General features: G+C 36.5%; 1 protein-coding gene across 11 annotated transcripts in view; it reads right to left on the bottom strand.

Moving 5' to 3' along the window:
* Nucleotides 1-26,735, bottom strand: part of GPHN (gephyrin) — a 708,676-nt gene that overhangs the window by 113,791 nt on the left and 568,150 nt on the right. For all 11 annotated transcript variants that reach the window (XM_053602269.1, XM_053602258.1, XM_053602260.1 and 8 more), the window contains one exon: nucleotides 14,258-14,395. In XM_053602269.1, coding sequence (XP_053458244.1) covers nucleotides 14,258-14,395 — 138 coding nt within the window. The remainder of the gene's footprint in view (nucleotides 1-14,257; nucleotides 14,396-26,735) is intronic.

Here is a 26,735-nt window from a genome sequence, read left to right as displayed (position 1 = left end):
GAATGTTAGCCTTTGAGTTTGGTTTCATTAACTTCAGTGATTTAGTACCTTTAAGAAAGCACTAGCAACCTTACACATGATGTCAGTACTCAAACTACTCTGGATGACAATCACTTTTGGCTCAGGAATTTGAACCAGTGCCAGCAAGAATAAAAGTTGTTTCAAGAGTCATGAGCAATTCCTTAAATCCTCTAGTCAAGAGACCTGTCTTTATTATTAATTTTTAGAAAGAAAAAGAAAAATAAATAGAAGGTGAAAAAAGAAGAAGAGCAGAAAGGAAAAAAAAATCAAGCCAGTAAAGTAATATTAACAAGATTTGACTTGTGTATCATAAGGTATTTGGATAACTTAGAAAATTTCATTATTTCCAGAGATGGATGAGTGAATCTGTATTTTTGGGCTTTGACCTTCTTACCCAGTGATTTCCAGATCCTAGGACCTAAAAGTAAATACAAGAGATATTAAATTTTGTACTTTGATCTATAGCTATAGTGATACTGAATTTTTAGCTATAGTGATACTGAATTTTTCCTTTTGACAGATGAACTTGAAGAGACAACTCAGGAGATTTTAGCTTCAGACATTCCCAGGAGGCTGAAGCTATTTTAGAGCTATCCTGGACGTTTGGATCATGCTTTGTGAAACAAGGGAAGTGGAGGGACTAGAGGATCTGGTTTGTATTTGTATATACAACACGGATTCACAAATGATCCTGAGGTATAAGGTATATAAGGGGTAATCACTGGTAGGGAGGCCCATGATGCCTGGGATTACAATAAACCTCCCAGGATGGTTCCTTATCTGGAATTAATCTGCCCTGGGGTGGGAGATCAAAATAAAGCTCTATACCAGCTCAGATAACTTTTTTTGGATTTTGAATAGTCACTAATTGTGATTAACAATCCAAGATTGCACAAGAGATGAGTTTTTCTTGCAACTCAAAATGCCTTTTCCTAGCTTGGGCTTCCAGGAGTCCTTCTTTTTATTTAAATTCAGTTTTTTCTTTTCTTGAGACATACATAGCCTTACTCAGCCACCCTGGGTAGGGTGCCATGGCTTATCATAATTCACAGCAACCTTAATTTCTTGGGTTCAGGTGATCCTCTTGGCTCAGCCTCGTGCGTAGCTGGGATAGACTATAGGCACCTGCCAGTATATTTGGCTAATTTTTCTATTATTATTATTTTTTAATAGAGATGGAGTCTCACTCTTGCTCAGGCTGGTCTTGAACTCCTAAGCTCAAGCAATTCACCTGCCTTGGCCTCCCAGAGTGCCAGGATTACAGAAGTGAGCTACTGCACCTGGCCTTAATATCAGTCCTTAAAAGGGAAGGAAGGCTGAATGAGGTGGCTCCCACCTGTAATCCTAGCACTCTGGGAGGCTGAGGTGGGTGGGTTGCCTGAGCTCACAAGTTTGAGACCAGCCTGAGCAAGAATGAGACCCCTGTCTCTAAAAAAATAGACAGATGTTGTGGTAGGTGCCTATAGTCTCAGCTACTTGGGAGGCTGAGGCAAGGGAATCACTTCAGCCCAAGAGTTTGAGGTTGCTGTGAGCTATGATGCCACAGCACTCTACCAAGGGTGACAAAGTGAGACTCCATCTCAAGAGAAAAAAAAAGGCAAGGAAAAACTCAAAGGAAGTGAAAACATGTCCATGCAAAAACTTGTACATCAATATTTATAGTAGCATTTTTCATAATAGCTAAAATAGGGAAACAACCCAAATGTCCATCAACTGATAAATGGACAAACTATAGTACATCCATATAATGCAATACTACATAGCCATAAAAAGGAATGAGATACTTTTGGGAAAACTATAAAACATTGCTGAAAGAAGTTAATGAAGATAAAAATAAATGTAGTCATGAATTAGAAGACTTAATATTGTCAGTGTCCACAGTACCCACAGCGATCTACAGATTCAGTGCAATGCCTGTCAAAACCCCAACAATATCTTTTAATCGAAATATAAAACTCATCCTAAAATTCACATGGAATCTCAAAGGAACCCAACAACCAAAATAATTTTGAAAAAAACAAAGTTGGAGAATTCACACTTCTTGATTTCAAAACATCAGAAAGTTACAGGAGGCCCAGTGTGGTGACTCATGCATGTAATCCTAGCACTCTGGGAGGCCAAGGCAGGTAGATAGCTTAAGCTCAGGAGTTCGAAACCAGCCTGAGCAAGAGTCAGATCCTGTCTCTAAAATAAATAGTTGGGCGTTGTGGTGGGCGCTGGTAGTCCCAGCTACTTGGGAAGCTGAGGCAAGAGGATTGCTTGAGCCTAAGAGCTTGAGGTTGCTGTGAACTATAATGTCAGGGCACTCTACCCAGGGTGACAAATGGAGATTCAGTGTCAAAAAAAAAAAAAAAAAGTTACAGTAATCAAAGCACTATGGTATTGGTGTAAACAGACATGTAGATCAATAGAACAGAATAGAAAGCCCAGAAATAAACTGTTTCATATATGGCCAGGGTACCAAGGCCACTCAACAGTTGCCTCAACAAGTATTGGGAAAACTGGATACCTACATGTGAAAAAATGAAGTTGGACTCTTACATTACGTTACATACAAAAATTAGCTCAAAATGGATTGAAGACCTAAGTGTAAGACATAAAACTATGAAACTCCTATAAGAAAACAGGAAAAAAAGTTCATTCAACTTGGCAATGATTTCTTGGATATGACTCCAAACCACAGGTAACTAAAGCAAAAATAGACATGGGACTACTTCAAACTTAAATGTTTTATGTATCAAAGAATACAATCAACAGAGTAAAAAGGCACCCATGAAATATAAAAAAGTAATTGCAAATCATACATCTGATAATATCTGGAAGATACAGTGTATCCCAAAAGTCACCATATATAAAGAAAATGGGAAATTGTAGCTTTATAAAATATTCATTACAAAATACTTACCTGTTGGCCACCTCTTTGTAAAATTTCATAATGAATGTTTTGTAAAAAAAGATACATTTAGCTACAATTTCCCATTTTCCCCATGCATGGAAACTTTTAGGACATCCTGTATATAAAATTCTTATAACTCCATAAGAAAAAAATCAAATGACATGATTAAAAAATGGGCAAAGAACTTGTATAAACATTTCTCCAAAGATAATAAATAACCAAGAAGAAGAGGAAAAGATGTTCAACATCAATAAATCATCAGAGAAATGTAAATTGCAAACACAGTGAGATATCGCTTCACACCCAAGGATGACTATTATAAAAACAAAAAAAAAAAAAAAAAGAAAGAGAAAGGTTGTAGTAAAAATGGGGAGAAATTGAAACCCTTATGCACTGTTGGTGGTGTTGTAAAATGGTGTTAACTACTATGGAAAATACTATGGCATTTCCTCAAAAAATTAAAAATATAACTACCCAGTGGTGCCTTGGTGTGTATCACACTTTAGGGGTAAGACATGATTGCAAGAGGGACTTTACCTAACAATTGCAATCAGTGTAACCTGGCTTATTGTACCCTCAATGAATCCCCAACAATAAAAAAAAAAAAAAAAAAAAATATATATATATATATATATATACACACACACACACACACACACACACATATAACTACCCTATGAGCCAATAATCCTAGTTCTGGGTATATATTCTGAAGAATTGAAAGCACAGTCTTGAAAAGATATTTGCACATCCTTATTCATAGAAGTAATATTCTTAATAGCCAAGAGGTGGAAGCAAATGAAATGTCTGTTGATGGATAAATGGATAAGTAACTAAAGTGGTCAAATCGTGGTTACAAGGTGCTAGTGGGAGGCACAAAAGGGGAACTGTATAATGGGTATAGAATTTTGGATTTGTAGGATGAGAAAGTTCTGAAGATCTGTTTCAAAATGTGAGTATACTTAATACCACTGAAATTAAAAATGATTAAGATGGTACACTCTGTGTTGTGCTTTTACCACAATAACTTTAAAAAAAAGGGATGAAGTACTGATATATACTACAACAAGGACGAACCTTAAAAAAATTTTGCTAAGTATTAAGAAGCCAGTTACAAAAACCCATATATAATCCAAACTATGTGAAATGTCCTTGATAAGCTAATCTATAGAGATAGAAAGAAGACTAGTAGTTACTCAGTGTTGAATGGGGGGGAGGGATAGGAGAATGAAGGGATAGGAGGATGATAGCTGAAAGGGATGAGGATTCTTTCTGACGTGATAAAAATGTTCTAAATATGGTGATGGTTGCATGTATCTGTGAATATATTAAAAACACTGGATTGAACAAGATAAACAAATGAATTGTATCGTATATGAAATATATCTTGATAAAGCTTTTTTTTAAATAGCAAGGACAATCGTTCTTTAAAAAGAAGAGTATTTCTCTCATCTCAGCATATTTAGTAAAGTTATATTTGTAGCACACATATACTACATGGTCTTTACAGATATTCATTAAATGTTATGAAAGAAAATGAAAACATTTCATCTGGAAAGAAATAACTGCTTCATACTTAAGTTAAGAGTATTCATATAAATTTAACAAAATATATAACTAGCCAGCTTTTTATCTTGAACACATGTTATGTACAGGGGTTGCTATCTTTTTTTTGAGACAGAGTCTCACTATGTTGCCCTCAATAGAGTGCTATGGCATCACAGTTCACAGCAACCTCAAACTTTTGGGCTTAAGCAATTCTCTTGCCTCAGTCCCCCAAGTAGCTGGGACTACAGGTGCCCGCCACAACACCTGGCTATTTTTTGGTTGTAGTTATCATTGTTGTTTAGCAGGCCCCAGCTGGGTTTGAACCTGCCAGCCTCACCATATGTGGCTGGCACTCTAACCACTGAGCTATGAGCGCTGAGCCAGGGTTGCTATGTTTCAGGTAAATTAGATTTCTCATGAATTAGTTAATATCAAGTTAACTTACCAGAAAAGTTTAAGTCTCTTTAAAAAGAAAATCATGCATTACCTTAAGTTTTGGTCTAAAAGCGTAAGGGAAGGGACAAAGTCTGGAGAGAAATAGAAATATGCAATTGAGAGGAAAATGGTAAGAGTTCCAGTGGCAGCAGAAAAAACAAACAAACAAAAATTTAAGGAACAAATGTCCTTAAATTGTTCTTATATAGTAGAAACACCTCTACTATATAAGCAACAAAAATTTAAGGAACAAATGTCCTTAAATTGTGCTTATATAGTAGAAACACCTCTACTATATAAGCAACTAGACCCACATCACTCAGCAGAGTTTAGGAACGGCTGGTTTAGAACTTCCAACAAGTCAGTATTAGACTTCACTCAATGTCTGACCAGAGAATCCATCTGGGAATGAAAAGAGTATATAGGAATGCTGCAAATTAATTCACCACATGGGACTGTCTCTCTTGTATACAGATATTATAGATACTCACTCAGATGTTAAACCATTACTTCTCTTTGCCCTTGGGTGGAGCCTAAGTATTAGTGTCAAAGTTTAGGTGCATGATTTTAGACAGGTATCCTCAGCCTTCAAATGTAAATGGGAACCAGGCAGCAGTAACTTCTCATCTAAATATTATGGCTATTTTAAGTTTAGCATTTGTAGAGAAACAAAAGTGAGCAGTTGAAGCAGTGGGAGCCAAAAGACTTACTAAAACATAATTTCAGAAAAACATGAGCAAAATTCCCCTTTGCCAGTTGCACTATTCCAATGAGATCCCATTTATAATAATAAAAAAATGACTTCTCTAATATGTAACCAATATAACATGTTTACTTAGGAATATTTGATAGTGGCAGTTTGCAGCTCTTCACGGACTATACTGAACATTGCATTTTGCTGAAGGTTAGGCTATGTGCCAAGAATTTATAGTCCTGCTTTCAGAGTCTGAGTTGATATATGTCCACTCTATTCTACTTTCCTCTCCACACTGAATTCCCTAAGTTCTGTAAATAACATCTTCAATGTGATGCAGGTCATACCAAATATATATCTTTCTGGATTTTGTAAAAGGTCAGAAATCTTAAAGGCAAGGCTATGTATCACTGGAGACCCTGACCCATTTATACAATTAAGTGATCTCCAGGGGTTGATGAGAAGGAGGGAGTAAGAAATACTGGCTGCTACACTGTTCTGTGAGGCATGATTACTTGTGCTGTGAGAAAACACTGGCAGAATAGTGGATCAAAATGGTAGTCTTTTAATGTCAGCAAGACATTGATATACAATTCAACTTCCCATGTGATAGCAGAGATTAACAAATTCCCTACTAATTGGAGGGCTAGCATTTTTAAACTGAGATGACAGGCCTAAAAAATATCTTCAGAAAGAGTTTTGCTGACTCAAATGGTTGATGACAAAAAATCAAGACAGGTAACTACTTCTAAAATTAAGTATGATTTGTGTGTGTAAGCACAAGTATATTCTCTAGAGGGTAAAAGTTTTATTAATTTGTTTGGCCACTTATTCTGGCCCAGATAATACAAATGCTCCATGACTTACAATGGACTTACATACCTACAAACCCATTACAAATTGAAACTATCAGAAGTCAAAAGTGCATTTAATACACTTCACCTACTGAACATTATAGGTTAGCATGACACATCTTAAATTGACTCAGAACACTTACATTAGACTACAGTTGGGCAGAAAAACCTAACACAAAGCCCATTTTAAAATAGCCCACGAAAAGCTCAAAATTCAAAATTTGAAGTACGTTGAAATTGTGAGTTTCCCATCATTACAAAGTAAAAAAAAAATCACAAGTCAAAAGTGTAGTCTTTTCTTGTCTAAGTTGTTAGGAGAGCTAAGTGGCTTTTGGATGTAGAGTGGAAAGTATACTAATTTACCCAAGGTCATTTACCCAAATAATCTCATAATTACAAAGTTCTGTGTAATTAGCTCTATGGCAGCTTTCTTTCTTTTTTTTTTTTTTTGAGATAGAGTCTGATTATATCACCCTCGGTAGAGTGCCATGGTGCCTCAGCTCACAGCAACCTCCAACTCTTGGGCTTAAGTGATTCTCTTGCCTCAGTAGCTGGGACTACAGGCATCCGCCACAACACTGGATGTTTTTTGTTGTTGTTGTTGCAGTTGTCATTGTTGTTTAGCTGGTCCGGGTGGGGTTTGAACCCGCCACCTTTAGTGCATGTGGCTGGCGCTGTAACCACTGTGCTATGGGCGCCGACATCTAAGGCAGCTTTTGAGGGAGTAAAGGGAGAGCTCTGAGTTCAGCTGTCTGAGAAACTGATTCTTTGCCCTCACTTTGGATAACCAAGACACTATTATTTGCATGAATCACCAGCAGAAGAAGAGTATGTTAGGCAACAGAATGTTGAAAGGAAGGATACTACCCACAACTTCTAGCATAAAATACTGACATAAGTCCATCTGGTGCTATTAACTCTAAGTTCCTCAAAAGTTTAATTATAATAAAATTCTTATTCTTATAAAATACATAGTTAGTTCAAAGTGCAATTGTGTTGTTCATTTGTGTTTTTCCATCTGAGGATGCTGCATTATTTGCCAATATAATGAGTAAAGGAAAGAGTTCTGTTGGAATAAACACAAAATGTTAGGATCACCTGAAATTATTTAGCAACAGAAAAATATGCAATGGAAATGGTAAACGAATTAGTTCTTAAGTTGGATTGGGGTTTCATGATGTTTACTTTATTGCCACAATATACATCTGCATTATGTATATTCATTTCTATGTAAGAAATATTAAGCTTTAAAAATAACTGTGTAGGCTTAATGCCTGCAGCTGAAGCGGCTAAGGTGCCAGCCACATACACCAGAGCTAGCTGGTTTGAATCCAGCATGGACCTGCCAAACAATGACAACTACAACCAAAAAATAGCTGGGCGTTGTGGCAGGCGCTCGTATTCCCAGCTACTTGGGAGGCTGAGACAAGAGAATCACTTAAGCCCAGGAGTTGGAGGTTGCTGTGAGCTGTGACGCCACAGAACTCTACACCCAGGGTAACAACTTGAGGCCTGCCTCAAAACAAAAACAAAAACAAAAAAAACCCTGTGTAATTATAAAATCATTTAACTTAATTGAAATGAAATATGCATTTTTTAGGGGAAACAAATTTTTAAAAATATGTAAAATGTCTTTGATGTCACAAAAATGCTTTAATTGAGAGCAAGTACTGACAAAATATCTAACACAAAGCCCATTTTAAAATATTAAGGGAATACAAATTTGTTACATGGACACCTTACATAATGTTGAAGTTAGGGCTTTTGTGTGCCTGTCACCAGAATAGTGTTCATGGACCTGAATATGTATTTTAGAGGTGTAATAAAATTCATAGACTGAGGAGTCTAAAAAGGTAAGAATACTTGAAGGGACTTATGAATAAGTTTAAGGGGCCACATTCATGAAAAAATGAAAAAGTCTACGCAAATGCTAGCATGGACTGATCATCCCTTTGAAAATAGAATCATTCTAGGTGAAGACCTTACTAGACTGGAAGTAGAAACAGGGGGAAGTGCAATTTGGATAATAAAAACGCATGCTTTTGCTTGAAATATCTGAATAAATATCTCAACTCTTTCCTTCAATTTTGTAACAATCAGAGATAAACAGAGAAACAGCAAAAAATGCTACTTAATTAAATTTTGTAACGAGACAGAGACATACTCCTGAATAATCTAGGTGGATGGACTTTATATTTGATTATATCAAAATGTATATGGGATCTAGAGATAGTTAAATGTGGACCAACAAACAGAGCTGATCCAAGGAATTCCAGCTTTGCCTCTGTAATTTATAAGGGCTTACCCAAGGGGATCCTGGAATCCTCATGTGCAAGGAATGGAGGGAAGAAGAGTAATTACTAAATTCTACTTTTTGAGTAATTTTTTATTTTTTCATTGGGGGTACAATTTTTATGTTACATTGTTCTCAATTACTAAATTCTAAATACAGCAACTAAGTGAATGCTCATTATTTATACATATTATTTCTTTTAATAGTATCCTACAATAGCCCAAATACTGTGTAGACAATATTTCCATTTCACATAGGAGGGAGATAAGATTCAAAAAGGTGGTGTAGCTTGTCCAGGGTTGTTTAGCTATTAAAAGGTACCTCAAGGTAAAGTCTGTCTCCTGGCAAACATCCTTCCAGTATACCTTACTTTGTTTTTCCTTATTCTCCGACTGTCTCTAAAATGAGTTGTGAACAACTTTGATGAGGACTTCCTACTGCTTAGAATCAGGAGCTTCTGAATTTCCTCTAGAGGGTACAGATCTTACCTTAAGATAACTGCCTATCTTCAGGTAGCTAACTAGCTAGAAATTAGATATGAACATAACAACTCTGTGCCATGGTCAGTATTCTAAAAGAGATACTTCACTGCTCCAAAATGAGTTCAAACATGAAAGCTTAAAAATTGCTTGACTAGAACTGCTGAAGTGATAAAACAAAGAACCCAGGACAGACGCAGAAGTCTTTGATCATGTAATCTTAAATATGAAAGCTTAGTTTATAGTTTAAAATAAAATTCCCATGATAGCAACATTTTTTCTATTGAAAACTCATAGGTTTTCCATTGTTAACTGAAAAAGAATAGGAATTTCAAGGAATGGTGCCAGAATATTTTAATCTGTCTTCTAGTAAGTAGCTGGTACTATACCAAGTATGAAGTTGTAATTTATTGATGTCATGCATTTTACAAGTAAAGAAAATGAATCATAAATGGTAGGCTTACAAATATTATCATCGATTGTTATGCTAGGTATGCCTATCCCAGGAAACCAAAGGAAAGCTATTTATGTCAGTGGAGTACCTCCTCCTTAAAAGCCGTGTTGCAGAAAGCAGCTAAAAATAGTAGATATGCTAAATGACAGACCAGAGAAAATTCACCATTAGTCAGACAAACAAATAGAAAATGCTTTTTGCATGCATACATATCTATTCACTTGTTTTAGAAGAGTAATTTTCTTACTGATCTGAGATGCAGTGGGCTATTGTGAAATAAATGCCAGACTGGGAGTAAGGATCCTGGGTTCTACTTTTAATGATAACTATTTGTCTATCTTTAACAACATTATTATACCTCTTTGTTCCTAGGTTCCCTTGTCTTTAGAAGAGAGACTATTTGATGTCCAAATTGCCCCCTTACTATTACATTCTAAGTATTTCTTGTTTTATACTCTGAAATTCCTTTATAGAGTTCCCTATGTCTATGACCGTCACAGCATTTCTCTACATGATATATCCTTAATTTCCTGGGATTATTATTGACATATAAAAGTTATCACAGATATTGAGATATCTTAGCTCCAAATTGGTTCACAGATTCCATGGCTTGAGACTTCTTTCAAAGAACATTGGCTTTTCTCTGGGGGCTTCTGTAATTGGAGAGTATTTGCAGAGGCAAAATATTTAGAATTTCAGAGAACTGTGAACACATTTCAGCCCCCCCCAAATGATTAATACTCAGTGATTTTCTGTGATTAATAAATAAAATTTCCTACTGAGTGATTAATAAATAAAATTAAATAGTTTTGAGGTATATCTAGCTGAGATGAAAATGAACTATGAAGATTTGCTCATTAAAATGAAAATATATTATACTTGAAGATAACACTTTAAAGTGCAGTGACAATGAATTTCTAATCCTTTTTCTAGAGAAAATTCTCCTCTCTTTAGTAAGAGAATTACAGGCTTTACTTAGCTTAGACTATTTAATTTATAGTGATTCACACTTAGAATGATCTGCTTTTTTTTTGCAGTTTTTGGCCAGTGCTGGGTTTGAACCCACCACCTCCGGTATATGGGGCCAGCGCCTTACTCCTTTGAGCCACAGGCGCCACCCAGAATGCTCTGCTTTTTTATACTCACATTATTTATTAGGGTACTTAAGAAAGATAGTGAACAAAATGTATCAGTTAATTCTATCCTAAAACATATGAACAGGATGCTATGGGAACATAAAGGAAGGGAAAGGCAGCTTTTCCAGTCAGGGCAAGGCAGAAGTAGACATCAGGAAAATTTCATGGAAGAGAATGGACAAAGGAAGGCAAGCCTGAAAAAGAGTTAATAAAAAAGACAAGTGCCACATTATTTACCTATCTCTTCTGCACTGGACTGTAAGATCCACGTGGAGAAGTCAGCCTTCCTTTCTTTATATAAAAAAAAAAAATTTTTTTTTTTTTTGAGACAGAGTCTCATTCTGTCACCCTGGGTTAATGCCATGGCGTCATCGTAGCTCACAGCAATCTCAAACTATTGGGCTCGAGCAATCCTCTTGCTCAGCCTCCTGAGTAGCTGGGACTACAGGCGTATGCCACTAGACCCAGCTAGTTTTTCTATTTTTAGAGACGATGGGGTCTCATTTTTGCTCAGGCTGGTCTTGAACTCCTGAGCTCAAGGGATCCAGCCTCAGTCTCAGCCTCAGCCTCCCAGAGTGCTAGGATTATAGGTGTGAGCACCTGGCCTTTTATATCTATTTTTAACTTAATTTTTAATTTAACTTAATTTTTAATTATTTATTTTCATTTTTCTTTTGAGACAGTCTTGATTTCTGTTGCCCAGGCTAGGGTACGGTGGGATCATCATAGCTCACTGCGACCTTAAACTTGCTGAAGTGATTCTCCTGCCTCAGCTTCTCAAGTAGCTGGGATTTCAGGCATATGCCACCATGCCCGGTTAATTTTTCTATTTTTAGTAGAGAGTAGGGGTCTTGCTTTTGTTCAGGCTGGTCTTGAACTCCTGGCCTCAAGTGATCCTCCTACAAAGTGTCAGAATTACAGGTATGAGCCACCATGTCAGGCTTATTTTTGTTCATCTTTATTTATATTGGACTTGACATAGTACTTGAGATTTAGTGGATGTTTTATAAATATTTGTTGAATAAAGAGTTAGTTAGGATTTTTGTATGATGCTTTTTTTTTAAACACCTAAGTGCTAATTATAACAATTTTTTGCAAAAAAAAAATAGAGTGTGATCCACATCAAAGGAAGAATGCAAACCTTGTTATTATTTGACATCATCATGGGTGAAAATACTTGACATGAAGTTAACCATCCATGAAGAGTTTGCTCACTTATGAGTGACAACTGATTTGATGAACAAATGAAGGGGAAACAAGCATATGAAGGGAAAAGAGAATACATCTGACAGCACTAGATAGCTAGTGGTCATTTTCAACTCAAAATTTTCTTTAAAAAAAACTGCACTTTCTGTTTAAATGGGACTTAGAATACACAGTGAGATTTTTCTAAGAACTGTTGTTAAGGAAAACTCTTCTGACATAATACAAGACAAGGGATGGATAATTGATTTTAATAGGTAAAGTATTACTAATTCTTTCTAACAACTCAAGTTTACATTCATATTCTCTGAGAATGCCTTGGTTTTGGTTAATATCAATAAATATTTCAATATTCTTCATTCAATAATAAACTATTTCATTAAAATTGATTTCTAAAATCATAGTTAATTCCTGACTAATTTCCTACTGTAATGAGTTTCCTAAATCCTTATTTCCTTTAGTGAGGATAAAACAAAAACAAAAGGTTTAATCTAAATGACACACACACACACACACACACACACGAATCAAAGATAAAGGATAAGTGCAAACTGTATAAAAACAATTTTTGTCTAACTTGAGCCAGAGATGCAAGAGCTAAAATCTGACATCTAAGATTTCACTAATTTGATATCTTTTAATATAACTTATGTTAGCTACTATTATTTAAAAAATATTTTAATGCTAAAAGAAGAGTAAGTAAAAGAAGACTGTTAAGTCTTGAAACCTTTATCCTATTTCTTTTCTCCTTTTCTGACTCTGAGTTTCCTTATAGAAAAATTAGGATGTTAGTATAAATGTTCTCAGTGTTCATTATAGTTTGAATATTTTATGGTTCCATGAATAAAGTCTTTGATTTATAAAATTATGATGTTATTTCTCTTTATATAACAAAGGCAATTAGAAAACTATATTTTATTCAGACTGCACTAAATACAACTTCTTTTTTTGGTTTGGTCTCAAAAGGCTGGTCTTCGGTGACTGGACACCTAATATAAGTCCTATACTTAATTTTTGGAAATGGAAGTTTTTCCCTTGTGCAAAAATGATACACAAATTCATGAAATGTTCCATATTCTCTCCTCCCCCAGAGAAATAGAAATTATTAATTAAAAACAAACTACTGGGCAGGTCATGGTGGCTTACACCTGTAATCCTAGCAATCCTAGCTGAAGTGGGAGGATCCCTTGTCTGAGCTCAGAAGTTCAATCAGCCTGAGCAAGAGTGAGACCCTATCTCTAATTAAAAAAGGAAAATCAGCTGGAAGTTGTGGTAGCCAATTGTAGACACAACTACTTAGAAGGCTCAGGCAGGAGGATTGTTTGAACCTAGGAATTTGAGGTTGCTGTGAGCTAGGCTGACTCCATAGCATTGTACCCTGGATGACAGAATGAAGCTTTGTCTAAAAAAAGAATGGAGGGTGGCACCTGTGGCTCAGTGAGTAGGGTGCTGGCCCCATAAACTGAGGATGGTGGGTTCAAACCCAGCCCTGGTCAATCTGTAACAAAAAATAGCCGGGCATTGTGGTGGGCGCCTATAGTCCCACCTACTCGGGAGGCTGAGGCAAGAGAATTGCGTACGCCCAAGAGCTGGAGGTTGCTGTGAGCTGTGAAGCCACAGCACCCTACCAAAGGTGACACAGTGAGACTCTGTCTCTAAAAAAAAAAAAAAAAAAGAATGGAAACAAAAACATACTACTGGGGAACACTACATTTCCACTGTTTTTCTACAAAATGTTCTCAAGATTAAGAACAGAATATGAAAAGAGAGGTGAAAAGAAAAGCTGAGATCAGACTGACTGCTTAGTAATCCATGGATAAATTGATTTATTTTGTACATTCTAAATGCATATTTCTCATAATTGGAAAACATGATTACAAGATACATTTGTTATTTTCCATTTCTGACAGAAAAGACACCAGATACACTCAGAGTTAACTATTTTCCTCAGGGCTGATAATCCTCTTTTTGGTCAAGAGCATCCGTATTTTGAGGAGAGCAGAAATACAGCTGACTTTCTTCCATTTTGTATGAAAGGAAAAGTTTTATGGGTGTTCAATTTATGGTGTATACTGTTAGGGCTGCTCCTACAGTTGAGTCAAAATAAGAAACAAAAAGAATGATGACAATTGTGATTATGATTAATAATCTTTGTCTTTAAGAAAAACTGTGTTAATGTTTTATGAGCTTTACCTGGAAAAAAATGAAGAAAAGAAAGAAAGGGTCATGGAAAAATAACAGTACCTCGGTAATTGATGATTTCTGTCCCAAGCACCGGAGTCATCTCCAGGACTGTGATAAAGGCTTTGTCCATAGATGTCAGAGGAAAAGGAGACATGCGGTGTCTTCTAGCCACCTTGGTGATATCAACAGCACTATGACCTAAACAGAAAGATAATTAACTAAGAACATGATGCTAAAACACTGATTAAAACATGGTAATGACTTATCAGTATCAACAACTCCTAATTTCAGATGTCCTCAAATGAAGATCAGTAGATGAACAATTTTTTTTTTCTGCCTCCAAAATAAAGCCTGCTATGGTGGAACATTAAATCAAGCTAGCAATGTTATATTATGTCAAAACTTGGTGAAATGTAATGATGATACTGGCTAATCCTTTTTGAGCATGTACTATGGATCAAGACATTGTTCTAAATTAAGTGATTAATCTTTACAATGACCTTATAGTGAGGCACCATTACTATTCTTATTTATGTACAAAGAAAGAGAGGCTTAGAGAGTTTATACATTTTTACCTAAATAACAGAGCTAGTAACAGAATAGCTAGGATTCAAACTTAGGTAGTCTGGGCCTTAGAGTTCATGTTCTCAACCACTATACTAAACTTTGGACACTTAGTAGACTAGTGAAATGAATTCTTAAACTTGAATTTCCTTAGCATTTCTTATGGAATTTTCTTTCTTCTGACAAAGATCATAAAGTAGGATTATTTAGCTATCAATTTTTTTGTGTGACCTAGTCTAGTCCCATGGCATTAATATCACTCATACACTAAAACTACTTAACTTTATATCTCCAATCTTAACCTCTACCCTAAATTCTAGATTTTCATATCATCCAACATTTCTAGATAGTAGATAATACATATTTCTAGCCTTGTAATCATCCAACATGCACTTAGATATATAATAGGCAACTCATACCTAAAATAACCAAAAAAACCCCAAACAAACAAACAACAAAAAACAAACCTCTTAATTCCCCACCCTCCAATCCCACCATATGATGTCTTATTCCCATCTCAGTAAATAGCAACTCCATTCTTCCAGTTATTAAGCCCAAACTTTGGCGATATCTTTGATTCTTCTCTTATATAGAATGTCCCTAAATTTCTTGTGCAATTTAAAATATTTTACTATTTAGGCAGTGTCCGTGGCTCAGTGGGTAGGGCGCCAGCCACATACATCCAAGCAGGCGGATTTGAACCCGGCCCAGGCCTAAACAACAATGACAACTGCAGCGAAGAAATAGGTGGGTGCTGTAGCGGGCGCCTGTAGTCTTAGCTGTTTGGGAGGCTGAGGCAAGAGAATCGCTTAATCCCAGGAGTCTGAGGTTGCGGTGAGCTATGACGCCACGGCACTCTACCCAGGGCAATGTAGTGAGACTCTGTCTCAAAAAATTTTTTTGTTTTTAATATTTAGTATTTTAATATTTATATTTAATATTTCAATAGTTTAAATGGCACATGAACTTTAGGGACACCTGTATTTAAACTACCTTTGAAACTTACCTAGAATCTGATCATTACTCATCACTTCCACTATTATTACTATAATACTTGGAACCACAAACATCATTAATTTCCTGGGAAATTGAATAGCCTCCTAACTGGCCTCCCTGCTTCTACCCTTGCCATACAACAATTTATTCTCCATACATTACAGTGATCCTTTTACACTGTAAGTTCTATTGTGCTAATTTCTGCTCATAATCCTCCAACTACTTCACTTAGAATGAAATCTTTGATGTCTCCTATTAGGCCCAGCATATTATGGCTTCTGCTATTCTTACCTCCTAACATTTCCCTCCTTGTTTACCATAATCTAGTTATACTAGTTCCTTGTTTTTTCTTAATCATGGCAAATACATCTCTTCTCAGAGCGTCTGTACTTTCTGCAATGTATCCTCTACTTGGACCACTCTTTTCCAGCTATTATAGCTCCATCTATCCTCACTTGTTTCAGGAATTTGCTCAAATTTCCTCATCAGAAAGGCCTGTGTTGAATGATATCTATGGAATAATACTTATCTTACCCTTTATTCCCCTTATCCTACTTTACTTTTCTTCATGGATATATACTGAGTGTGTGTATGTATATGTATATAAAATATACATACATATATATATTCATAGCTATATCTATAATAAGTAAATGTTTATATATATTTGTTTATAGCCTTCATCTTCTTAGTAGGCTCCATGTGAATAACATCTTTGTCTTTTTTGTTCACTGTGTTATCCCCAGTATACAGAATAGTTATCTGGCACATATTAGCTGACAAAAAATAAGTATTTGTTGAATTAATAAATGGATCATTCAATGACGAAAAGAGACTTTTTAGAGTACTATATCTTCATGCATAAATAACATGGCCTTTTCCTTGGAATCTTATAAGCGTTTATCTCAGGAGGTAAACAGAAAAAGGAGTATCTGCAAACATTGTTGCTTGACAGTACTAACTGCTATCTATGGTCTCCTTCCCTAGCTACTTTGCAGCTAGGAGTGGCCTTACGATATGGCCAGTGAGATGTACAAAGAAGTCCCTGAGGCAGGCTTCCTATTACACATAAAATGATAAGGAGATAAGGAGGCTTTAAGAGGAAGATGTTTTTTTGCCCTAGAATTCTACCTTTTTTCAACTTGGAACAGGCTGGATACTGGGAGGTACTGTAGCCATTTGTCAACCAAAAGGATGCAAACACACACAGTTAGGTTTAGAAATAGTAGAAGATAAAAAAGGGCCCAAGTTTCTGATGAAATGTAGAGCTGCTGTACTAGCTCTGGATGGCCTGCTTCCAAGCTTTTGATTGTGAGATAAATAAGCTGCAAACCACTTTATAATGATCATTTATGTCCTTCAGAAGATTGTAAGTTTCTGATCATTGCAGCTTGTTAAAGTTAGAAGTTCTATCCCACCCTCAGTAGCTACTGCAGACATATTCGCTGAATTGAATTAAAGCACTGCCCAAAATGTTTCTATTCTATGACTAAAGACATTCTCATAAGTACCTAAAGAAAATGATACATATAGTTGTTTATACTCCTAATACTTCCTTATAGAACAACCAAAATCACAAGATTTTCAAAGCTTCAAGATTATTTAGTACTAAATCAGAACAATATTTTCTATTCAAAATTGTAGGTGAACACTTAAAAAAGCAATATGTATGATTTACCATTTATTTTTATTTATTTATTTATTTTTTTTGTTGAGACAGGGTCCCACCCTATGCCCCTGAGCAGAGTGCAGTGGGCGTGGTAGCTCACCACAACCTCAGACTCGGGCTGCGGGCACCCCGCTGCCTCAGCCTCCGGAAGCCGCTAGGATTACAGGCCCTCGCCGCAGCGCCCGGCTGGGTTTTTCCATTTTTTTCACGAGTCGGGCGGGGTCTCACTGTCGCTCAGGCGAGTCTCGAACTCCTGAGCTAAGCGATTCTCCCTCCTCAGCCTCCCACAGTGCTGGGATTACAGGCGTGAGCCACCGCGCCCGGCCATTTATTTTTATTTTTAATAAGAAAGATTATAAATTTATTTGCCATGCACATGGGGAGAATCACAGAGTGATTACCCAATATTTCAATGGGGTCTAGAAGTTTATATACCCTCTTAAAGGGAAGGGAGAGATTAGTAATACAGATAATTCTGTTTAGGGGCAATTAATGGTTATTAGGAAAGATGAATGTATACATGGAAGAATGAATGGATGGGGAAAACAGACTGGCTTGTAAATGATTCTCTTTGGAAATTAACCAGAGACAGGTATTTCTTTAAAATGGGTTGGATTCTTGATATGGTCAGGTTGTATTCTTGATATGCTTTCTTGCAATATATTGAGATAACAGGGAGGAGAAGGAAAGGCAATTACTTTTCTCTTTGATGGGTCCACCATGTTTTGTGCAGATAGAGGGGAAGCCCATTCCAATACTTGTTGATTTCTAAGGGCTTTTGATTCAAACTACTCTTTATGCTAAGGGGTCATATTTTGAGGTAAAATTCCCTGAGCTCCCTCGCCATTATTCTGAACATTCATTTTTCCTTTCTCTCATGTGGAACTGCTTAGACAGAGTGCCTATATACTATTCACTATAAAGTCATGGTCAACGAAAGAAAGTTAACTTCTCTAATCTAAGATTTTGGGCTAATAACAGGGGCCCAAGGACCCCTGAGAGTGAGGCACTAGGCTAGTTTCCCAGTGAAATCAAGCAAAGAGGAATGATTAGGGGAGCCATACTTATTGTTTGGATTTTGTAATTTGTTTACAATTTAATCATATGGATCAAAAAGGGAAGTTCACACTGGTTTTGTATAGCATGTGATAAACCACAGCATTACTATCCATAGCTTTTTTTTCTCTTTATCGTCAATGGCCTCTCAGTAAAGTGCATATTTTGAGTTTTGCATTATCTGACACATAGGTTGTAAAGAGGAGAAGTTTTTCCACTTAAAGAGATAGGAATAAAGCAATAAAACTCTATACATGGGAATATTTCTGTGGGGTATACGTTTATTAGAGTATGTGGTGATTCTATGGCTAACTTCATTTTCTAGGATTTTTCTTAGGAAAATATTTGTGAAAATAACAATAATACACATTGCCTCCTGTGAATTATCTATGATGTCTACATTGATTGCTCCCTGAATATTTACATAGCTAGAAAATTGAAAACTTGGCAGTATTTCCTCTGACATAAATAATTTTCTGTTAACTTGAAATACCTGATTCTAAACAATATAAAATCTAGCATATTCTCTTCTCCCACACACAATGTCTTTGACTCTGTTTTGCTAAATTCTCAAAGCATACACCCTATTCTCCTAACCACTGGCCCCAATTCCCACACAATGAGGGCAAGTCACAGAGTAGCAGAGAGAAATGAACATTGCTTTTCCTCCATGAAGCCTTTCCATCAAATTCTATCTCTCTGCTCCATATCATTCACTTTAAATTAAAATATAAATTTATTTATATCTCACTTTCACTGAGGTTTGGCCCTAGTCAGTAGAGTATCATAAAAATATATTGCCACAATTAGTACAAGTGGGGAGAATGACAGACATAGCTGCTTCTGCTTTTTATTCAACTTCCTAGGTCTCAGACCTGATTTATTTCTGTGCTTTCTTTATGGTGCAAATTGTTTATAATCTTATGGAAGCTGTCCTTTTAAAATATGTTCAGTTTGTGAGAAGAAAACTCTACTTTTTTAATAGTACAGGTTTTGAATGTGCTTTGTAATTGAATAGGAAAGAGGTTTTATTTTTTATTTTTTTATTTTTATTTTTTTTTAATTAAATCATAACTGTATACAATGATATGATTATGGGGCATCATACACTCACTTCATAAACCATTTGACACATTTTTATCACAGTGGTTAACATAGCCTTTCCGGCGTTATCTCAGTTACTGTGCCAAAACATTTAGGAAAGAGGTTTTAATTTGTTTATTTGTTTTTTAGAGACAGAGTCTTTTTTTTTGCAATTTTTTGGCTGGGGCCTGGTTTGTACTTATCACCTCTGGTATATGGGGCCAGCGCCCTACTCCTTGAGCCACAGGCGCCGCTCTAGAGACAGAGTCTTGCTCTGTTGCCCAGGCTAGAGTACAGTGACATGATCATAACTACTGCAGCCTCAAACCTTCAGGTTCAAGTGATCTTACTGCCTTAGTCTCCAGAATAGCTAGGACTATAGATCCATGCCACCAAGCCTGGCTAATTTTGAAAAATGTTTTGTAAAAGTGGGGTCTCGATATGTTTTCAACTCCCAGCTTCAAGTGATTCTCCCACCTCAGCCTATCAAAGTGCTGGGATTACAGGCATGAGCCACTGTGCCTGGCCAAAGTTTATTTATTAAACAGCAAGTTTCATTATCAGCGATACATACATCCATTCAAAAAATATTTACTGAGAGTTATCGTATCAACAAATATTTATTGAGTGCATTTTATGAGCCAGGCACAGTTAGGAACTCAGGATACTAAAAGTAAAATACATCCTGCCATAAAGAACATTATAGTTCATCAGAAAGGAAAGACATGTAAATAAATAAATAAATAAATAATAAGAGCAAGAGGATAGATAGTAAATCACCTGATGGTTCTCTAACAATAGAAACTGGTAGTTCTTGTTTATTTTTGTTGTTGTTTTTTGGAAATTGTAGTGTGGGTATCTAGCAGGCAGGAATAATCTCTCCATCTCTAAAATAATTTTGTATCTTATTGATATTTCTCTTCTGGCACCAATCACTTTCCACTTTGTAGAGGAGATATTTAAATATTTGCCTTACCCCATTAGTGGATTATAAACTCACTGAAGGCAAAGCCTTTATCTTATTAATGTTTATATCCTTTGCCATGTTTTTAAAACAGTGCCTTCCTTAAAGTAGAAAATAAGTACTTCAGTAAATACTTGAAGTGTGTGTGAATGGCTGATCTTTTAAATAGAGTCCAAAGTTAGGAAGCAAAAAGCAAGGTGGTGCTTTCTGCTCTGCCCCTTTACTACTCTAAGCCTCTTGAATATTTAAAAACTGTCATAAAGTGACTATCTCACCAAATAATTCACACTCCTTTATAGACCTAACACATAAACATTTTCAAATCTATTTTTAACTGACAAAACTACACATCTCTATGGTATACAAAATGATGTTTTGAAAGTGTATACATTTGAAATGGCTGAACTGAACAAATTAACATAGTTTGATGCTAATGAGTTAATATTGGTCCCTGGCTAAAGCATTTGCGTGGTAACATTGGGGCTTTTGGATATACAGTAGAACCTCCATAAACTGATCACCTCTATACATTGACCATGTTCTTAAATTGACCTAATTTTCATAGACCAGACATGTACCATATGTGCTTAATGGAAGACTGACCTCAAAATATTGACTACTTCTGTAAGTTACATCTTGACCACTTGAGCTATGACGTACAATATTAATTTACCCTCTATAACTTAACCAGTTGAGGTCACTCTAGACTAAGGTGGGTACAAGGTATGGGCTTTGCCCCTTAGTTGTATTATGTTTTCTTTTTCCTTTTTTTTTTTAGAAACAGAGTCTCACTTTGCTGCCCTTGGTAGAGTGCCATTGCGTCACAGGTCACAGCAACCTCCAGCTCTTGGGCTTAGGTGATTCTCTTGCTTCAGCCTCCCGAGTAGCTGGGACTATAGGCACCCATCACCTTCAGCATATGGGGCCAACGCCCTACTCACTGAGCCACAGGTGCCGCCCTGTATTATGTTTTCTTTAGTTTAAGTTCTTTTTTTCATGTCTTATTATTGCCACATGTTGGATTAGGCCTAATGTCCTATTGTTCATCACGTGTTACAGAAGATTTTTTTGTTGTTGTTAAGGATTGGTCTGAATTGTAGGTACATCCTAAAATTACTGAAAAATTTTATAGTCAATTGAGACATAATGGCCCAAAGGAAAGGACTCACAGGGCTGACACTGAAGGAAAAGGTTGATCTACATTTTTCTGGAAAACAGCAGCCAAAGAAGATGGCAGAACATTTTGGTGTTAGCAAGACCACAGTTAGTGACATTCAAAAACGTTAGGTATGAGTACTTAGAGAGATATGGTAAGGGAAGTAGAGTTCTAAAAATGAAAAAGAGGAAAACTTCCTTCAATAAAGTCAACGAAGACACATTAAGCGGGTTCAAACAAATGCAGGCAGTTAATGCCTGAATCTCCAGGATGATGATCCAAGAAGTTGCTAAAAAACTTGCATAGGAATTCAGGGTGGTAGATTTCCAAGCATCAAATGGTTGGCTTGAGAAATTTAAATTACAACATGAAATCTCCCAGAAAGTTTTGTGTGGTGAATCCAAGGAAGTTTCAGTAGAAATTGCAGTAGAGTTCATCAAAAAGTTCCTGGACTTTGTCAGAGGCTTCAAAGATGATGACACTTTTAACACTAACGAGTGTAAGCTTTTTTCAAGGCAATGCCTGAAAGAAGCCTCATCATAATGGGTGAAAAAGGTTAAGAGTCAAAAGCTTTTCAAAGAACATTTCACTATTCTGCTTTGCACTAGCTCAATAAGAGAGAAACTAAAGCCCTTGGTGACTGGTAAATTGGGAAAGCCATGTGAGTTCAAGAACCTGAAGCTCAAAGACGTTCGATCATTTGGAGATCAAACAATATGCACGAATTACCAGTGCCTTATTTGAGAAGTGGTTGAGGGGTATCAACTGAGAAATGAAGAAGAAAAAATGATTTATTCTACTGACAGTAGACAACTGTTTGGGCCACTGCAAATGAATCATCTCACAAACATTAACAATGAAATTTTTGGCACCAAATATGACCTCAAAAATCCAACCTCTTGACCAAAGCATCATCAGAATATTTACAATGCAGAATTAAGCCCAGCTCCTGCAGGGGGTCATTACTAAAACACAAACACATGGTCCACCTGTGGAAGCAACTTTATCCTCTGCATCAGTTAACTCTCTAGATGCTGTCCTCTGGATCAGTTCTGCTTGGAATAAAGTTCATCTAGAAACAATACAGAAGTGTTTAAAGAAAGTTGGATTTGTCAAGACCCAAGAGCATGATGTTTTAGCTCCATCAGACAGTCCTTCTTCCCTGGCAGAATTCAAAGGAGTAGATTTTGAAGGTTTTGTTGCAATAGATGATGAGGTGGCAATTTAATGGGACTGACCCAGAAGCAATTTTCCAAGTGACATTGACTGAAGTATAGACCAGCGTAAAAGTGCATGAAGCAGCTCATGAAGTGGAAGAAGCAAGTGAGGATGACACAGAAATTGCAGAGACTCCAAAAGAAGAGGATGTCAGGCATCTTCATAATGCAGTTGAAGTCGTTTGCTTTGGAAAAATGCCCAGGTGTGTTGAGGGGTGTAGCCAGAAAGCCCCCCCCCCCCTTTTTTTGAGACAGAGTCTCACTATGTTGCTCTCGGTAGAGTGCTGTGGTGTCACAGCTCACAGCAACCTCAAACTCTTAGGCTCAATTGATTCCCTTGCCTTAGCCTCCCAAGTAGCTGGGACTACGTGCCCACCACAATGGTGGGGTATTTTTTTTTTTGTTACAATTCTCATTGTTGTTTTAGCTGGCCCGGGCAGGTTTGAACCCACCAGCCTCGGTGTATGTGGCTGGCACCCTACCCACTGAGCTATGGGCACCATCCAAAAAGCCATTCTTTCTTCAGAAAGAATGAATAAACTATGAGACAACAGCAAAGGTATTGATTTTGTATGATACTGTATGTATGATTTTACCATGTTTTGATTATATATGATTTCATATGCTATTCACTAATAACAGCTGTCCAAGAAAGTAAAGTACATGTCAATACGATAGGCCTACCACCTCTGTATTTTGAACAGTTTGCTACAGTCTCTTGGGTGGTCAGCTTACAGAGGTTCTATTGTGTAAGTTTCCTGAAAGGAATGTCTCAAAAAAGGAGTATTTTAATTTTCTGGCACATCAGCAGGTAGGGATATATGTTCATGCATGTGTGTGTGTGTTTCCAACAAATGTTTACTGACACCTTTTGTGTACCAAGAAACTTCTTCCCACTTATGACCAAATCACACATCACAAGTAGTTAGCTACTTTACCAATAAAGAAGAGTTGACTTGGTTCTGTAAATATGAGAAAAAGGAGATTTGTCACTTTCTCCACAAAAGAATAAAATTAAATAGACAATAGTTGCTGTCCCTGTAAAGGAACAACTAAACAGTATTGTCAACACATCCAGTTCTGTTGTGTCCCTCACCACATGCGAGATGATTGTGTCCTTATAAAATTCTGTTTAATGAAAGATTGTAGCTAAAATAATTTTGAAAATCATTATGTAGGAGTTCCAGCGCCTCCATTTCCACATCAAAAGTGGACAAACAATGCTCCACGGCCAGTATCAGAGACATACCCAGGGAGGTACTAGCAACTGTAGACTTAGGCTCACTTAAACATACAGCTCAGGGTCTCTCACAGAAGCCTTCAAAGGACGGTGTGGGGCAGCCTATTTTTAGAAGTCATACATTTCCAAAAGAAATATGGTAAGCAAATAGTTATATTTGATTTTTTGTTTCCATTTTTAAAAGAAGGACAATTTCAACTATTTTATCATATATTTTATCATATATCATGACATCAGTAATTTACAGGGAGTTTTAAAATGGAAGCTTCCAAAAATTAAAGAATCATTGCCTTTGACTTCTCTTTTTTGTAAGTTATAAGCACAAAGCACTTCTTACTGTCTTGGGCCACTGAAAAACTAAATCAGCAGGAAAAAGGACCCTGGCCCTCTTCTTGATTCAGCATCCAGCACATAAGTCTGACAGAAGAGAAAAAGTCATGAACTTTTGCCTGTTGAAGGCCAGGTGAGTTACAGCCTAGCAGGCAGTAGCCCATAAAATCCACTTGGGGAGAAACAGGAAAGGAAGGAACAAGAAATTTTTAAAAATGTTAGAAGGTTATAATGAAAGAATGTTATTTTTGGATAAAGAAAACAGTTTCTATAAGCAAAAGCTATTTTGCGGCCACAGATGTATTCTGATAGCTATCATACATATGAATGGAAAAGGTCACTAAGAGAATCTGTGAGAACATTAGCTCCATTAAAGTCATGCATACTATAAAACATAATAAGCATCTACCTGAGATGATCATAGTGTTCAAGGAAATATTTATTTATTTATTTATTTTTTTTTTATTTTTTTTTTTTTTGGTTTTTGGCCGGGGCTAGGTTTGAACCTGCCACCTCCGGCATATGGGACTGGCATCCTACTCCTTGAGCCACAGGTGCCGCCCGGAAATATTTATTTAAATTAACAATAGTAAAGTCACTAAGAGGTGGGGGGATAGTCTAAATACCATAAGCTATGAGTGACAGGCTGAATTATTGTAACACCTAAATTAAACCTATTCCTTTGCAATGGGTTTAATTTTCTGAGTAGATATGTAGGATTAAAGCTATACTAAAGTGGCCACAAACTGATGCTAGAGGTTTCTCTAGTAAGCCTAGATGTCCATAAATAAAACTTAACTTGTCTCTCTTATTTTCTGGTTCAGTCCAGACATGGGGACTGAAAATGCTACTCAGATTCCCTATTTTCCAAGTGGCAGTTATAATCTTTAAAAAGACTATAAGAACTCAGTGCAAAGAGAATATGGGTTCACCTAGGATCATCATCATCAAAGAAATAGTTAAATACTAATGGCAATATCTGTGATGCAGGAAGCTTTCAAAGGGGCACAGAAAGTGCAAATGGATTTTTTCCTACTAAGCAGAGTAACAAGAGGATCTTTGTTATAAAGTAGTAACTCCTAATTGCGGCATGGCCATCTTGAGTTGGAGCTGTTTATACTAATGAAATTATTCTTCTCACTTCTTCTTCTTTTTTTTTTTTTAGACAGAGTCTTATTCTCTGTTGACCTGGGTAGAGAGCTATGTGGCATCAGAGCTCCAGTCTCAAACTCTTGGGCTTGAGCAATCCTCTTGTCTCAGCCTCCCAAGTAGCTGAAACTTTGGTGTGCACCACTGTGCCTGGCTAGATTTTCTATTTTTAGTAGTCTCTATTCTACTAAATAGATTTTCTATTTTTAGTAGTCTCTATTCTAGTAGCAGTTTCTATTTTAGTAGCCTTACTCTAGGTCAGGTTGGTCTTTAACTCCTGAACTCATGCAATCCACCTGCCTTGGCTTCCCAGAGTGCTAGGATTATAGGCATGAGCCACCATGCTTGGCCCTTCTTCTTTTGTTATTTTTAATTAAGAGATGTTCATGCTCTGTATCCCAGGCTAGAGTACTATAGCATCATCACAGCTCACTGCAACCTCAAACGTCTGGGCTCAAGTGATATCACTGCCTCAGCCTTCTGAGTAGCTGAGACTATAGGCACGCACCACCACGCCTGGTAAATTTTTCTATTTTTTGTAGAGACAGGGTTTTGCTCTTACTCAGGCTGGTCTTGAACTCTTGGTCTCATGCAGTCCTCCCACCTCAGCCTCCCAAAGTGCTTGGATTACGGGTGTGAGCCACGGTGCCTGACCCTATTAATTTTTAACATACAGTGTTTCATCTTGGTTTGAAAATCCATTTTTTAAATTTAAAGTAAATAAAGGACATATGCTTTCAGATTACAAAACAGAATATAGTAGAAATAAGATGTTCATATAAATTCTTTTTGATTAGATTAAAAACCTCACTAAAATTTTTCTCTTCAAGACAATCAGTAAGAAGATTCTCTAAACTAAAATGTAAATCATTATTCATTCTTTGGACATGCTGTAAATCTTGAAACTAGTTCTGTCCCTATTAATATTACCATTTCTATTTCGAATAGTATTTATGGCTTGAATTCTTTATATATGTACTTCCTGGATCTTTCTGAATAGCAAACCATCTAAGCTGATGAATATGTACATAGTTTTCTTAGGATACGCAAAGAACAAAGATTAAAGTAATACTTCAGCTTATAGTATTTATGGCTTTTGGTAATTCAAAGAATT

The sequence above is a fragment of the Nycticebus coucang genome, chromosome 9 (assembly GCF_027406575.1).
Source record: "Nycticebus coucang isolate mNycCou1 chromosome 9, mNycCou1.pri, whole genome shotgun sequence".
NCBI classification, from domain to species: domain Eukaryota; kingdom Metazoa; phylum Chordata; class Mammalia; order Primates; family Lorisidae; genus Nycticebus; species Nycticebus coucang.
Note: the sequence above shows the minus strand (reverse complement) of the source record. Positions and strands in the feature narration are given on the sequence as shown.